The sequence below is a fragment of the Podarcis filfolensis genome (genome assembly GCF_964270895.1).
Source record: "Podarcis filfolensis genome assembly, chromosome: 11".
Lineage (NCBI taxonomy): Eukaryota > Metazoa > Chordata > Lepidosauria > Squamata > Lacertidae > Podarcis > Podarcis filfolensis.
In genome coordinates, this window is record NC_139613.1 from 48,206,662 (window position 1) to 48,221,267 (window position 14,606).

The 14,606-nt window shown below is 39.4% G+C and overlaps 1 protein-coding gene across 2 annotated transcripts in view; it reads left to right on the forward strand.

The window, feature by feature from the left end:
• Positions 1-14,606, forward strand: part of MEGF10 (multiple EGF like domains 10) — a 115,544-nt gene that overhangs the window by 35,518 nt on the left and 65,420 nt on the right. For both annotated transcript variants that reach the window (XM_083576588.1, XM_083576587.1), the window contains exon 5: positions 5,515-5,607. In XM_083576588.1, the coding sequence (XP_083432714.1) occupies positions 5,515-5,607 (93 nt within the window). The remainder of the gene's footprint in view (positions 1-5,514; positions 5,608-14,606) is intronic.

A 14,606-nucleotide genomic window follows, 5' to 3' on the forward strand; every position in this document is an offset into this window, starting at 1 on the left:
AAGATAAAGGGCAGGTAAGAAATTGAATAGATAGTAGTCGCAGTACTGATATTTGTATGGTTCTGCTAAATGCCCTCAGCCTCCATCATTGCTTTCCAATTGTTTCTTGTAAATGACAATCTTTCCCCTTCTCACTTTATTGCCCCACAAGGGCAGCTGGCAATTCCAAATATTTATTTTTCAGATGATTCCAATAATGGCCAGATAATAAGAAGTGGGCTTTCAGTAGTTGAACATTAACATCTGGTAAGCAGGTTGACCTCTGTCTTGGCAGAATAGTCTATATCTTTCATACAAATAACCACTTCAGGCAGACTTTTCCTTGTCTGAGAGCACCAGTGCACACAAAGTAATGTGATTTGCATGTTTTGGAGTTGCCTCTAACATGTAAGAGAAAATGAAGCTCATGTGTGAACCCTGATGGAGCTTTGGAGAGAAAAGTGTTTTGTTGTCAAAATTTTCTATTTTTCATGTCCAATATCTTCTTTGGTTTAAGGGCTAATGTCATTGCAGTACAGGCACTCATATCTGAAAAGAATATTAACTTTGCAGAGCTGAAAAGTATGTGTTAATTAGGGATTCAATTACAACTGCTAATACCTAATAGAATTCAGATAAAATGTATTGTTTGGATTATATACTGGATGACAGCAGTTGTTTGTCCTCAGGTAGCAGAGGAAGTATCACAGAGCACTTAATCGTCAGTGCTTCCCATCCAATTCATTTAGTTTGGTATACTTTTTTTAAAGCTAGTAATCATATAAATGTTCAGTTCTAAAGAGGCTTGCTACAATTAAGTCTTTATTGGATTATAGCCTTAGTGTGTATTTAACTACAACATTTTTTAAAAAAAGATTCTCAGCACATAGTTGAGATTCTTAAGTGAAAACAGAAAAGGAGTCAGAAAAACAGGTCTAACATTATTGTGTTGGAGTTATCAGTATGCTTTCATATAGCTGTAGGATCATTTCTTTATGGAGCCCAAAAAGCATTGTGCCTGATGGAGTGACACCAATTGGTTACTGCTACATTAATCCAAACTTCAGTCCATAGTAGACCTTCCTGTGCAGGTGTCTTAGGGGCCTGCACGTCTGTCTGTCTTGACTTCAACAAGAAGATTTGATAGTAATTGAAAAGGCTGTATTTTAATTCACCCTCTCTGAATTCCTTTTCGTTGTAAGTGCCAATGCTGATGGATGCATAACTCTTCGACCGACAGCTCCAGTTGGCAGTTGTAAGTTCCTGTCTAGCATCTCTGGTGCCAGGATTAGAAGAGCCACTGATTATTTCTTCAGCTGTCAGTCAGCCAGGAAGATCCTTGTGTGCAAGATTAAAAGTGGACAGTGGCTTTCTCAGGCAAAAGGGAACAAAAATGTGGTCTCTTCCTGCAGAGGAAGGGATGGAGATGAATGTCTGAGATTCCATGAACATTGGCCTTGAGAGTGACATGACAATAAAGGGATTATTCTCAAGGTCCATCCTCCCTGATGCTTCCATCCGCTTGCCATTTCAAAAAATAAAACAAAACTCACTTTATTTCCTGGGTGCACATGGAATTTTTGTTGCTGGCTTCTGGCTTGTCTTTCTGTCCTGCTCTCTGGGATGGACTGAGATGACTCCAAATGTTGTCATCTCACTGCACATACTTGATTTGGATAATGAGCTTCCCTGGGGAATAAACTTTCTCCAGCTGTATTTGCCCATGTGCACTGATAGTAGCAAAAGAAGCAGAAAACATATAGAACGAACACATAGATAATAACATTTATTGTTTGTTTCCTTTTTTCTAGTGCCAACTTTTCATGTTGGTCTTGTAAATAAAAACAGAGTGGTTTATTTTATGTTTTCCCTGGCAATAGCTGGTATTGAAGAAAATTACAACTTCTTGTGGATGTTTTAAATGATTATATTTGGCTCAAAGATCCTTTCAACTAGAAAGTAACCAAAGGGTGACTAGTTGAAGCCACTGCTCTACTGCTGCTGCCTTTTCTTCTTCTTATACAGTGGTACCTTGGTTCTCAAACGTAATCCGTTCCGGAAGTCCGTTCCAAAGCCAAAGCGTTCCATAGGAAGTAATGCAAAATGGATTAATCCATTCCAGACTTTTAAAAACAACCCCTAAAACAGCAATTTAACACGAATTTTACTATCTAACAAGACCATTGATCCATAAAATGAAAGCAATAATCATTGTAAAGGTAAAGGTAAAGGTACCCCTGATCGTTAGGTCCAGTTGCGGATGAATCTGGGGTTGTGCACTCATCTCACTCTGTTGGCCGAGGGAGCCGGTGTTTGTCCGCAGACAACTTCCAGGTAATGTGGCCAGCATGACTAAGCCGCTTCTGGCAAACCAGAGCAGCGTACAGAAACACTGTGTATTGTACTATAAAATAAATAAGACAGTATTGTAGATGATAAAAATTAAAAATATTTTTTTCTTACCTGCACTGATGATAGTCATTGTTTGGATGGATGGCTTTTATCAATTTCCTCAGTCACACAATCAGTGAATTAGTAGCTGAACTGGGTTCCACACAGTCACAAAAACAAATTAACTGAAAAAGCCTAAAAAACAAAACAAAAAACAAAATAAATAGCAAAAACAAAAGCGCCAAACTTAATCCGTTTCGGAAGTCTGTTTGACTTCCGAAATGTTCAAAAACCAAGGCGCAGCTTCTGATTGGTGCAGGCGCCCTGGAAACAATAGCCAACAGCTGCATTGGATGTTCAACTTCTGAAAATCATTTGAAAACCAGAACACTTTGGGAACCAAGGCGCTTGAGAACCAAGGCATTTGAGAATCAAGATACCACTGTAATTCACTCAGTATTCTATACGAGATACCAATTCCACACTCCCCCCCTCTCATACAGGCCCCCTTAAGTAGGTATTAGGATTTTCTGTTCAAATGGCAAACTATCTGGCATTACCCAGTAGTATCAGCAAAACAGAAACATGCTGTCTATACAAATGCAAGTCTAAAGCCATTGTTACCTGCAGAAGAAAATATAATCTGCAAATAAATTAATTTCTGCACACTTTTAGCACTAAAGAATTGATATTGACATGTTCTCCTTTGAGAAGGGAATACTTCGTAACATCTGTATCTGACAGATGTTTATAGGTGGACGGGCTTTAGAGCACCATACTAACAGTCTCAGATTCTATCCCCAGTGTCTTCAGGAAATTGCAGAATGCACTAAAAATATACATTTCCTACACAAGAGACACAAAACTTTTTATTCCTAATTATGCTAAAGCTATCCAATAGCAGCAATAGAAAGAAACCTCTTCCCAAGTTCCTGAAGACACAACACTTGCCCAACACAAGATATTTTTCTATAGATTTACAAAAATGATCGGATGCAGAAAAAGGCAGATTCTGGTTTCCAGTCAAAAGTTGCAATAATAATGTTTATAACATTGTTCTGTGCCTAGCAGTAATTTTCCAGTCGCTTTGAGAAAACCACTTTATTATGTTATTACAGGCAGTTAGATAACGCAGGTCAGGCTAGCCTCCTGATGCTGCAGCTCCTTGTATTCCTAATAGAAAACTGGACTTTAAGGCTGCAGTCCTCTAACCACACACCTGGGAGCAAGCCCCACTGAATGTATTAAGATATACCTTCGGGTAATTGTGTAGCATTGCATTGCAATGTACACTAGGCTTTGTACTTCAACATTTTCCTGCATCTGCTCTTAAAATTTATTGGCAAGCCATGATACAAACACATCCCCTTATACCTTCCTAAAACTCTGCAAGTCTTTGAACTCAGTCCAAACGTAAATATTCTTACAGCTGCTTCTAGTGTGTGACATATCTCCCTAGCAGCTGTGCTATTATTTTTTTAATGTTTCCTAGCATATGAAGACCAAAATTTAATCTTGTTTTAATCAAAACTCTTCAGAATGCCATGGCCTTAGAAGCATGCTTAATATGCAGATTGGCACCATTTTACAAAAAATGTCATGGAATGCTGTGGTAGGAAGCAAGAGGGAAAGGACAACAGGGAAGACAACAGGAAGAGGGGATAATGACCCAGGGAAAAGGGAGGGTTGTATCTACTGTTTCTCACATATGTGTCTTACATATGTTCATGTCAGTTTTTAGGTACTTGTATTCAGTGGATAATTGCCCTTTTAACACCTTATACAGGGTAAAGTGTTGAGAGTAGGGGCTCTATCCCTTACATCTACAGTGGTACCTCGGGTTAAGTACTTAATTTGTTCCGGAGGTCTGTTCTTAACCTGAAACTGTTCTTAACCTGAAGCACCGCTTTAACTAATGGGGCCTCCCGCTGCCGCCGTGCCGCCGGAGCACAATTTCTGTTCTCATCCTGAAGCAAAGTTCTTAACCCGAGGTACTATTTCTGGGTTAGCGGAGTCTGTAACCTGAAGCGTCTGTAACCTTAAGCATATGTAACCCAAGGTACCACTGTATTTGTTATTTTTTGGACTGCAACATTATCTGCAGTGCTGATTGTGACTTTAGAACCAGGGATTAATTGTAGAGACCCATAGTAAGGATGTTCAACAGATACAAGTGTTAGGGGAAATGTTGAACTCACCTGCCCTGTAGGAAAATCTGATAGCAATCAATGCCACCCTTTTCATTCTTTACACCACTGGAATCTTTTTTTCAATGTTGTAAGAGAAGCTGTTGTATATATATTTTCTCTTCTCTTGCTTTTACCTCCGAATGCAGTAGCCACAGGCTATCATATTCACTGATGATCATGACTGCAAAAATATGAGACTTACTGGTATATCAAAATTAAGAAAAGACCAATAAATGGTTGCCAAATAAATGGTGTATATCACCCGCGTATGTGACACACAAAAAAGAGAGAGAGAAAACAAGAGAGCAGGAACAGAAGGGGAGGGTAATTATGATGCAGCTTAATCATCTCTCCACTGGAGAAGATGAATGCTTCTAGAGATGGCAGGGGGGCTCTCCTGTGGCAGAGGCCTGAATGGATAAAAGCTCAGAAATAGGGCACTGTGGGAGCAAGGGGCCAGAGGCTATGAATCTGTGGAATTAGAAGCCATGTGGATCACCCGATGGAGCTGGCACAGCAAAGATGGACAAAAAAACCTGTCCTTATTTTTCATCCTTACCAGCAGAAGTCAGATGTGGGTGTGACTCCCCAATTCTCCTCCTCCCTGACCTGGTTACGATTGCTCTATCAAGCACCTTTCCTGCACACAGTTGCTAATATAGAGTCACTAAAGGACAAGAGCTGCTTTTTCCTATCTGGATAGATGTATAAAGTTGAAGCAGCCATGGTGAAATTCCTTCCAAAATTCTGAAACTAGAGAGGACAATCCAAGGATATTAAACACCCAGTAAATGTGGGGAAGTTATTAAAAACTTTAAATATGCTAAATAAGTCTTTGTTTTTTAGGAGAAACCAGAGACAGTATAAAACAGCTGGATTATGGAAAGTAGGTGGTTTAAAAAAATCAGTATTTATATTCCTTCTTTCTTTGATGATTTCCCTCTTTCTCTGACAGCTCACTGTGCTGATAAATGTATCCATGGTCGCTGTATTGCTCCAAACACCTGTCAGTGCGAGCCTGGCTGGGGTGGACCCAACTGTTCCAGTGGTAAGTCTACATCTGCTACTGTCTGTCTGTGGCTCTGTCTGTTCTGTTCCCCTTCTTTGCAGGGAGATTTTAAAATCTTGTGCCAGGAATCCCCAGTGCCTGTCTGAAAAGTTAGCTCTGATTTACATGAAGGTATAGGATCTCTCTGTGTATGATTGTTTCTCTGTTTTCTCTTTATTAAATTAGGAAGTGCCAAATGTCAGCAGGTAAAACCCTACATTAATTTGTTTCCTGGCACACAGGACATGGCTTTTAGCACTTGAACAGATGATATGAAAAGCTGCTATTGCAATAAAATAGTTTGAACAACCATACCCTTTCAAACATCTAATAAATTCAGGAGAATATGGTTTCATATTTAGAAGCCAAAAGAAAGTTGCAAGGGGGAGATTAACCACAGTTCAAATATTTTCAAAATTATTGTGTCTAGTATTTTATTACAACTGATGGACAAATAAGAGATACTACAGAGTTTCGGACGTTAAGAATAAAAACAAACGTATTTTGGGGAAAATCCATCAATTATTAAAAATGACACAGAGTCAAAGACTACATGGTAAAATGGGCCCAAAATATTGGAGAAAATATTAAGTTGATGTGTGGGGAAAGCTTTCGTTAAATGCATGTACGGTAAGTTCTCCTTGAATATGGGCATAAAAGAGAACTGCTTTAAATTCTTGTCCAGATGTCACATCACCCCTGAAAAATACATAGAATAAATAAAAACTATCTAGACACACGTTGGAAATATAAAAAGAAGGGTGCCCCCCCCATGTGATAGAAATGTGAACTGGCAAAAAAAATATTGGAGCAAGATAAAGGATCCTCTTTGGGTGAAATGGCAACCAATTTCTCATGTTTCAGATCTAATTTATCAATGAATTTTTTTGCACTTTTGTTTGTTAAACTCACTGTGTAAAATGCTACATTCTTGTATACTGAAACTACTAAGTAACATAGATAAATATAGCAAGGACACAGATTTAGTTTTGTTATGGTGATACAAGAAAAAAAGGAAATGAGTAAACACAGCTATTTCACTTTAACTTGAGTATCACTAGGTGAATTCACGTTGTTATTTACATAAATTCTTGTGATTCATACTTGACAGTCAAAAGACCAAAAACGCATTAATTGGTCATCATTCTTATTATCTTATCACTTAACCCGTGAGTGTGATGAGCTTGTTGCCTTATTACTTTAACTCAATGTGCTTGCTCCAAGCAGGACAATAACAGGCCAATTATGGCGCTAAATTGTATTTAAGTTTTATGTGAAGTGGGACCGTTGAAATTAATGAACCTACATTTGCCATGCCGATTAATTTTAATGGGTCTCCTCTGAGTACGACTAGTGTTGGATGCAACTCAACCACTCTAGCAACAGTCAGTATATAGAAACTATCCCCAAACAAGTTACAATCGACTAGTGGGTCAATCCTAAAATATGCTCTCAGGAAGGTATTTAGAATGTGGGGAGATCTGTGTTATTCTAGTAACAGGGTAGCAGTTTGTCTGTTCTGGCTCCCTGGAAGTCTAGAAGAAAACGTAAGTGTGGGTTCTCATGTGCATTTCTTTCATGCTGTTTTCTTGGAGACATTTTTACTGTTCCTCCAAATATTATTAAAACTGCAGGTGAAACTCAGCAGAATATGCCTATGTATACCTGCAAAATGGGGCTTTCGTTTTTTTTCCTTTGCTTTTCTAATACAAGAAGAAGAAGAAGAGTTTGGATTTGATATCCCGCCTTTCACTCCCTTTAAGGAGTCTCAAAGCGGCTAACAATCTCCTTTCCCTTCCTCCCCCACAACAAACACTCTGTGAGGTGAGTGGGGCTGAGAGACTTCAAAGAAGTGTGACGGGCCCAAGGTCACCCAGCAGCTGCATGTGGAGGAGCGGAGACACGAACCCGGTTCCCCAGATTATGAGACTACCGCTCTTAACCACTACACCACACTGGCTCTCACAGAAGAAAGCACAGCAATTTAACCAAATTCAATTATCCACTGATTTCATTTTGAGGAACGAAGTCTTGTTGCTATGTTCTCCATAACTATTTTCTTCTTCCTTTCATTTGTGCTGGTGCTAAAGCTCTTTCTTCTGTCCCTGCTTTCTCTCTGTTCTTTTGCCACTTGCTGCTAATGTCATCGGGTTCAACAGTGCAGATACTGTGTTCTTGTCTCTGTGCAACAGAAGTCATGTGAAAGAGCCCTTGTTGCTGAGCCTGTACCTTGAATTGAGAGATCCCCTGGGATGTTAGTGATCCCCTGTAAAAAGTTTTTGCATAAGAATTGCAACTAACTTGGAGCTTTAAAAAAAAAAAACCTTCAGAAAAATTATACTTCAAGGACAGATTAGGAAAGAAAAAGGCATTTTGTTCACACGCAGTTGAGGCAGGGTTTGGGGAGAAGCAGCCTGGGCTTTCTGGCATGCCTCCATGTTCCCCTAGCAGACAAAAGAAGAATGAGATGCTGCTTTTATTGGATTGCCCTGCTGCAAATCAAATTGGCCATAGTCAAAATGAAGCAACGCTTTTAGCTTGCATAATTTGAGCTATGCTGTTTGTTATTATCTGAGCTGTAAGGCATGTGTGATTTCCTCATCTGTGTTGACAAATAGAGCTTTTCATTGTGAAGTGGTAGTAGGATTCTCACCAAATAAACAAATGAGTGATCCTGGGAGAAAGTGTGTGGACATCTACTCTGTCCATCTGTAATTGGTTCATAGCATACATAGCATATTAAAACTTCCTTTAAATTTTTTTAAAATAACTTAGGCGATATGTTCTTTCAAGCAAGACTGAACAGTATTATCCTAATACTTGTTCCAGTACATGACAAATATAATCCTTTTTTCATCAAACTTATTTTCTTATCATCACAGTATATAAAAATGTGTTGCTTTGTTCATAAATTCAATTGTATATTGTGCTTTAAGCCATTCAGAAATTGTTGGAGCAGCTGCTTCCACGTATATTCTTTTAAGTCAAACATATTTTGGGGGGATAAATAAAAGACCTGCTACTTATACAAGAATAGCTACAACTTTTCTTTTTCAAACATATTAACAATGTGATTTTGAACATGTCTCATCTGTTAGAACCCTATAACTATCATAGGTATTCCTAATATCTGTTTCCATGATACGTAGCTATAATCCAACTAATCATCACCATCATACACAACTTTTTAACATGTCAGAAAGCAAACTTTGATTTTAAGCACACAAACACACACACACACTTTTTTCTTTACATCTAGTTTGTATTTTGTTGCTTATCGGTCTTGTAGATGATCATTTTCTCAGTTACTGGATAGCAAGTGAAGTCACATCAATTTTGAGTTCAGCAGAGTTCTCTTTAAAAGTACCAGGAGTTAGGGCCAAACGATTCATATACTGTGCTCAGTTCATGATAATATCTCCCAACAAGCACCCTCCCACACCCAACAAATTGGCAGTCCCAGCCCTGCAGCTGTATTTTGGTTTTTGAAAACGTACATAAACCAGGAATTCCAATTACAGATCTCTCACATAATCTGTAATATGGTCCTTAATCCCAGTTTCGGTTTAGTAAAAATAGCGTACTACTTCCTTAGGCTGCAGTTCTGGTGCAGCAAAACTGGGCAGGGTGGTGGAGCCTCACCAGATCCATAGCTCTCTAGTTATGCTGGTCAGGATGGAAGATGGTGGTAGTAAAAATTGCTGATGTTTGCTGCACCAGCTCTAGGCTTCTCCAAATGGAAGTCCCAGATTAGGTTTAGGCTAATCTCCATGTTTCAGGATTATTGCTGGCAATTGCTTTCACCCACCTGCACTTTTGGTAGATGCAGAGAGTATCCTCTGCCACTTCGCCACAGAGGATTGGGGTTAGGATTGCTCTGTTAATGAAATCTTTATTTACTATGCAGCTGACATGCAACATGTCAGTTTATTGTAGACCTTCTGATTTTGTGTACCCTTGCAGCTAAGGAAATGATACAGCTTTTTTCTTCTTCTTTTTGCTCTGGCACTTTCTTTACGAAAACCCGCTTTATAATGCTGAATTGGAACGAATGGTGTTATGTACTGAGTTGAATAGGATCCAAAATGCAGCAGTCTGATTGGTCCTAGAACAATAGGATCCAGAATGCAGCAGTCTGATTGGTCCGCAGGAGCCACCCAATCCAACTCCGGGTGGAAGTGAATCCGCAACCTGATGGGCCTACAGGATAATCCCAGAATTAGCCAATCATGTGGGGCCCATTGTGTAAATAATTTATATAAAGCAGACATTTTGGGGGAACTTCCTTTCCTCACTACTCTGAGCTGAATAAAGAGCATGAAATCCACACTCGACTCTGAGTATATTTCAAATGGTGATTCGAGTTTTCCATGGGTTGCTGCTTGCTCCTATTAACTGGCAAAAAGCAGGTTTTGTGGGGCCAAAATAAAGTGCTCGGACACAGTGCTTTAAAGCTTGGACCTTTGCTTAAGAACGCAGCACCAAAGGGAGTCTGGATGAGCCCTAACAGATAGCATGAAGTGTAATTAAAGCTGAGCTCTTACGTAGGTTGCAGCTATGTAGAGGATAAAGGTAAAACAAAACTCCCTACTGCCTTCCACCAACCCCCCCACTATGGAAAACACTTCCTTGTGTTGAAGTGGGGTAAGGTAAAAAAAAATGCTTGTTGTGACTGATAGATAACATGAGGTAGCTTACAATAATGAATGATGCATCATGCAACAAAATTGCTGCTTTCTCACTGAGGGTCCCTCCAGACGTCATTTTTATTGTGCAATTATGATTTGTGCTCACGATAGTATCAGGGTGGTAATATATGATTCCGCTTTCAATACTGTTTGGACCTGCAAAAGTTTCAGAGTGAACATACTGCTTCATTCCCAGTCAGTGAATGTCCTGTAGCTTCCTGCTGAAATTATGTGACATGTCATATCACATACTGCAAGATTTTGTAGTGCAAAATTGCCCCTCCAACCACAATATAGTAAGCAAAATAATCACCAAACAACTAATAATGTTGATTGATGTGTGGACAGCCCAGTATAAACACACTCTAGTGCACTATTTTTGCAAGATGCATCTGCCGGGGCTGTTCACCTCTTTTCACTGCAACACCAGAGCCTTGTATTTCATTAGTCCTAGCAGAGCCACCTGATGCGTTTTGCTTTCCTAGTCTCTCATTATAAAATGATTTCTAATCTCTTATCTGTTATGCCTGTATCCCTGCTTTACACATTATGTGTTTTTTCTTAGGTCAGCAAACATCTCGCTATACAATGACCTTCCTGCTGCTTCCAAACATTGCCCCTCTTACACCCTTCACAATTTCCCCTAAGCAACTCCAAGCACACAATTTTCTCCTTTGCCTTTGTTTTGAAATGGTAATTGTAGTAGTTTCATATTCACAAAGTATGAGATATCCTCTGAGTCAAAGATTTAGCAGAGACGTCAGAATATCACATGCCATAGCATCCTCCAAAATTTATCATAGATGAAAAGTGATACTTTAGGCTTTTTTGTTTTTGTTTCTATCTGATCTTTCTTTGGCAAACGTGTTACTGTAATAGCGAGTGTTTGTATTGCCTGAAGTGTATTTTGATGAAAACGGATGAAGGGGTGGAAAAGACACGTTACATTATGTAATGGGATATACATATACAAAATATGCTCTTTTCAGCAAAAGACTTGACATTCATTGGAACTAAATTAAAGGATTATTGAGTGAATACTGTAGACAGATCGATGTCATTTGAACTGGACACAAAACAAGTTGAAGCTGTCCCTCGCAGCTACAGAATCAGCACACCACACCGTCAGAGTCACGTCGGGGAAAATTGTTCACGAAGCTGTAATAGTATTGATTGATCTGTTTGTCTCCAAATAATATGAAGGGAAGGGAGATGGTTAGAACTGCAGTGGAAGCAGTTCTGTGGATCTCAGTCTTAATAAAACTGACTTAGGAAACGCTTTGTTTCTCAAAGCATTCAGATCATGTGAGGGGATTATTATTATATGGTGAAAAATCAATGGCTACTCCCCAGCTCAGACTTTAACATTCTAAAACATAATAATAATAATAATAATAATAATAATAATAATGATGATGATGATACAGTGGTACCTCGGGTTAAGTACTTAATTCGTTCCGGAGGTCCGCACTTAACCTGAAACTGTTCTTAACCTGAAGCACCACTTTAGCTAATGGGGCCTCCTGCTGCTGCCGTGCCACCGGAGCAGGATTTCTGTTCTCATCCTGAAGCAAAGTTCTTAACCTGAAGCACTATTTCTGGGTTAGCGGAGTCTGTAACCTGAAGTGTATGTAACCCGAGGTACCACTGTAATATATTTATACCCTGCACATCTGGCTGGGTTTCCCCAGCCATTCTGGGCAGCTCCCAACAGAATATTAAAAGCACATTATAACATCAAACTTTAAAAGCTTCCCTAAACAGGGCATCCTTAAGATGTCTTCTAAAAGTCAGATAGTTGTTTATTTCCTTGATACCTGATGGGAGGGCGTTCCACAGGGTGGGTGCCACTACTGAGAAGGCCCTCTGCCTGGTTCCCTGTAACCTCACTTCTTGCAGTGAGGGAACCGCCAGAAGGCCCTCGGAGCTGGACCTCAGTGTCCGGGCTGAACAATGGGGGTGGAGATGCTCTTAAGGTGTACTGGGCCCTTGGTTATACTGCTTCTGCAGCACCAACCTGGGCCTCCACTGCTCTCATCACCCCCAGGGGCTCCTGTAGTGGGTCCCCTCCTGTACCCAGGCCTGAATGCTCCTCCCTAGTGGGTGGCAGCAGCATAGCCCAGCATTCACCTGTGATTCATTGTCAGTATGCAACACCTTTACGCTTCTCAAAATGAAACGTTCCACACAGTCACAAAAACAAAACAAAAAAGCTGCAAAAAAAGGCAAAATAAATAGCAAAAACAGACAGACCTCAGTGTAACACTCAAAACGGAAGTGTGGCACTCAAATTGGAAGCGTAACACTCAAAACGGAGCACGTTTGGCTTCCAAAAAAAGTTCGCAAACCAGAACACTTACTTCCGGGTTTGCAGTGTTTGGGTTCCAAGTTGTTTGAGTACCAAGGGGTTTGAGAACCAAGGTACCACTGTACTTTCCTCCCCTGATTTAGTGAGAGTGTTTGGCCAAGAAGAGGGGGAAAAAAGGAAAGACATTTTTAAAACTTGATATTTCATGTTGACAAAACAGACATGACAGATCAAAAGCAAAAAAACAAACCCTCCACATCTTTTTACTTCTGAATTGTGCACGTTTATTATGGAACTTTACAGACACAATCATCTTGCTTCCCTGCGGTGCCATTTCCCATCAGGAATGTCTGTAAAGTTTGCAAGTTCCATACTCACAGTTATGTTTCTCACAGGACCTGGCAGACGCAGAAGAGAGGAGAAACAGTATCCCTTGGCACAATCTCTGTGGGATATGCACATGAGATGCAAACACTGCCAGATTCTCAGAGAAGCATTTAGTTTTTAATCAGCCCCTGAAAGTCTGAAGTGAATTGACATCCCAAACCCAGGGAATGCACTCAACTAACTCAATAGGAGAATAACCAGGGAATCAAACCAAATCTGAACTTGAACTCAAAGCTGAATCTTGTTTTTAACTGAACCAGAACTGAACCAGAGCCATTATTGGAAATGTCTGTTGAGTAAGAAGTGGAGCAGATCCTTAAAAAAAAAATGGTTCTAGGACAGAAAGAGTTACAATTACAGTTGTAATACTTGTCTAATGAGAATTAATCACATGCCCTTGAACCAAATATTTCAGTGTTTTATTAAAAATTGTATACTGCCCTATACCTGCAGATCTCAGGGCGGTTTGTCCATATCTGTATGCTGCTGTTCTTCTGGACTTGGCAGCAGGAGACTAGATGGGAGTCCGATGCGACAGGGCAAATAAGTATTTTGATGTACGAATGGAAAGATGGCTACATTTATATTTATTATAAAAAGAATGCACTAACTATAGAGCACCTCAGCCATGAGGTAATGTTCAACCCATTTCTCTAACTTAAGGTCATTGCAACCCTTTCTATCTAATCCTTGATCTGAAGCTCAAAATACTGTATAGTTTTATGTAAACTGGTTACAATTTTATGTAGATCTTGTAATATATCTATCTATCTATCTATCTATCTATCTATCGTGGACCTAATCTGAGTTCCTCAGGACTCACAATTTTTAGATTCACATTTTGAATACCCAGTATTCAAACTTCAAGGGTTTTTACCCAAGGCTAGCATTTACCCAGCGTAGATTTATTGAAATTAATTGACCTTATTCTTTATATTGGGTTTTATAAACAAGAATAATGTTATACAGACAAATTTTCTCATGTCATTTGTATATCACAAAAATAGCATAATAAATGTGGGAAAATATCTACAACATTTGTTTCATTATTAGTGGTCAATTAATTGACCTTTCTTAGTCAGGTTTATTAATTTCAGTGGGTCTACTCTGAGTAAACTTAGTTGAATATCACGTCAAGATAGGAAGTCTTCAGCTGACTTGAAGGAGAGAATCCAGCATTCAGAGGATAGGTGGAATAATCGGAGTAAGGAGTTTAATCTCTCTCCCCCCCCCCATTTAAACATGGCAAGCTTGGCAAGCTCAGGACCTGCAAGAAAATCTGCTAGAGGGTAGAAAATAATGTTACAAGGGAAAAACCCGTTTGTATAAAAAGAGACAAAGAGACATATTTTATAACATAATATATTATAAAGCATAGTATGTTATAAAAACACACACCATACTTTTGCATCAAGTTCAAGTTTACAGATCTTCAAGTTCTGAAAACAAATTCTGTGTTTGATTCCATTCAACTGGAAGGGACAACTTAAAAAAATACAAGAAAGCCCAGTATACCTAAATTTGAGATACAGTGGTACCTCGGGTTAAGTACTTAATTCGTTCCGGAGGTCTGTTCTTAACCTGAAACTGTTCTTAACCTGAAGCACCACTTTAGC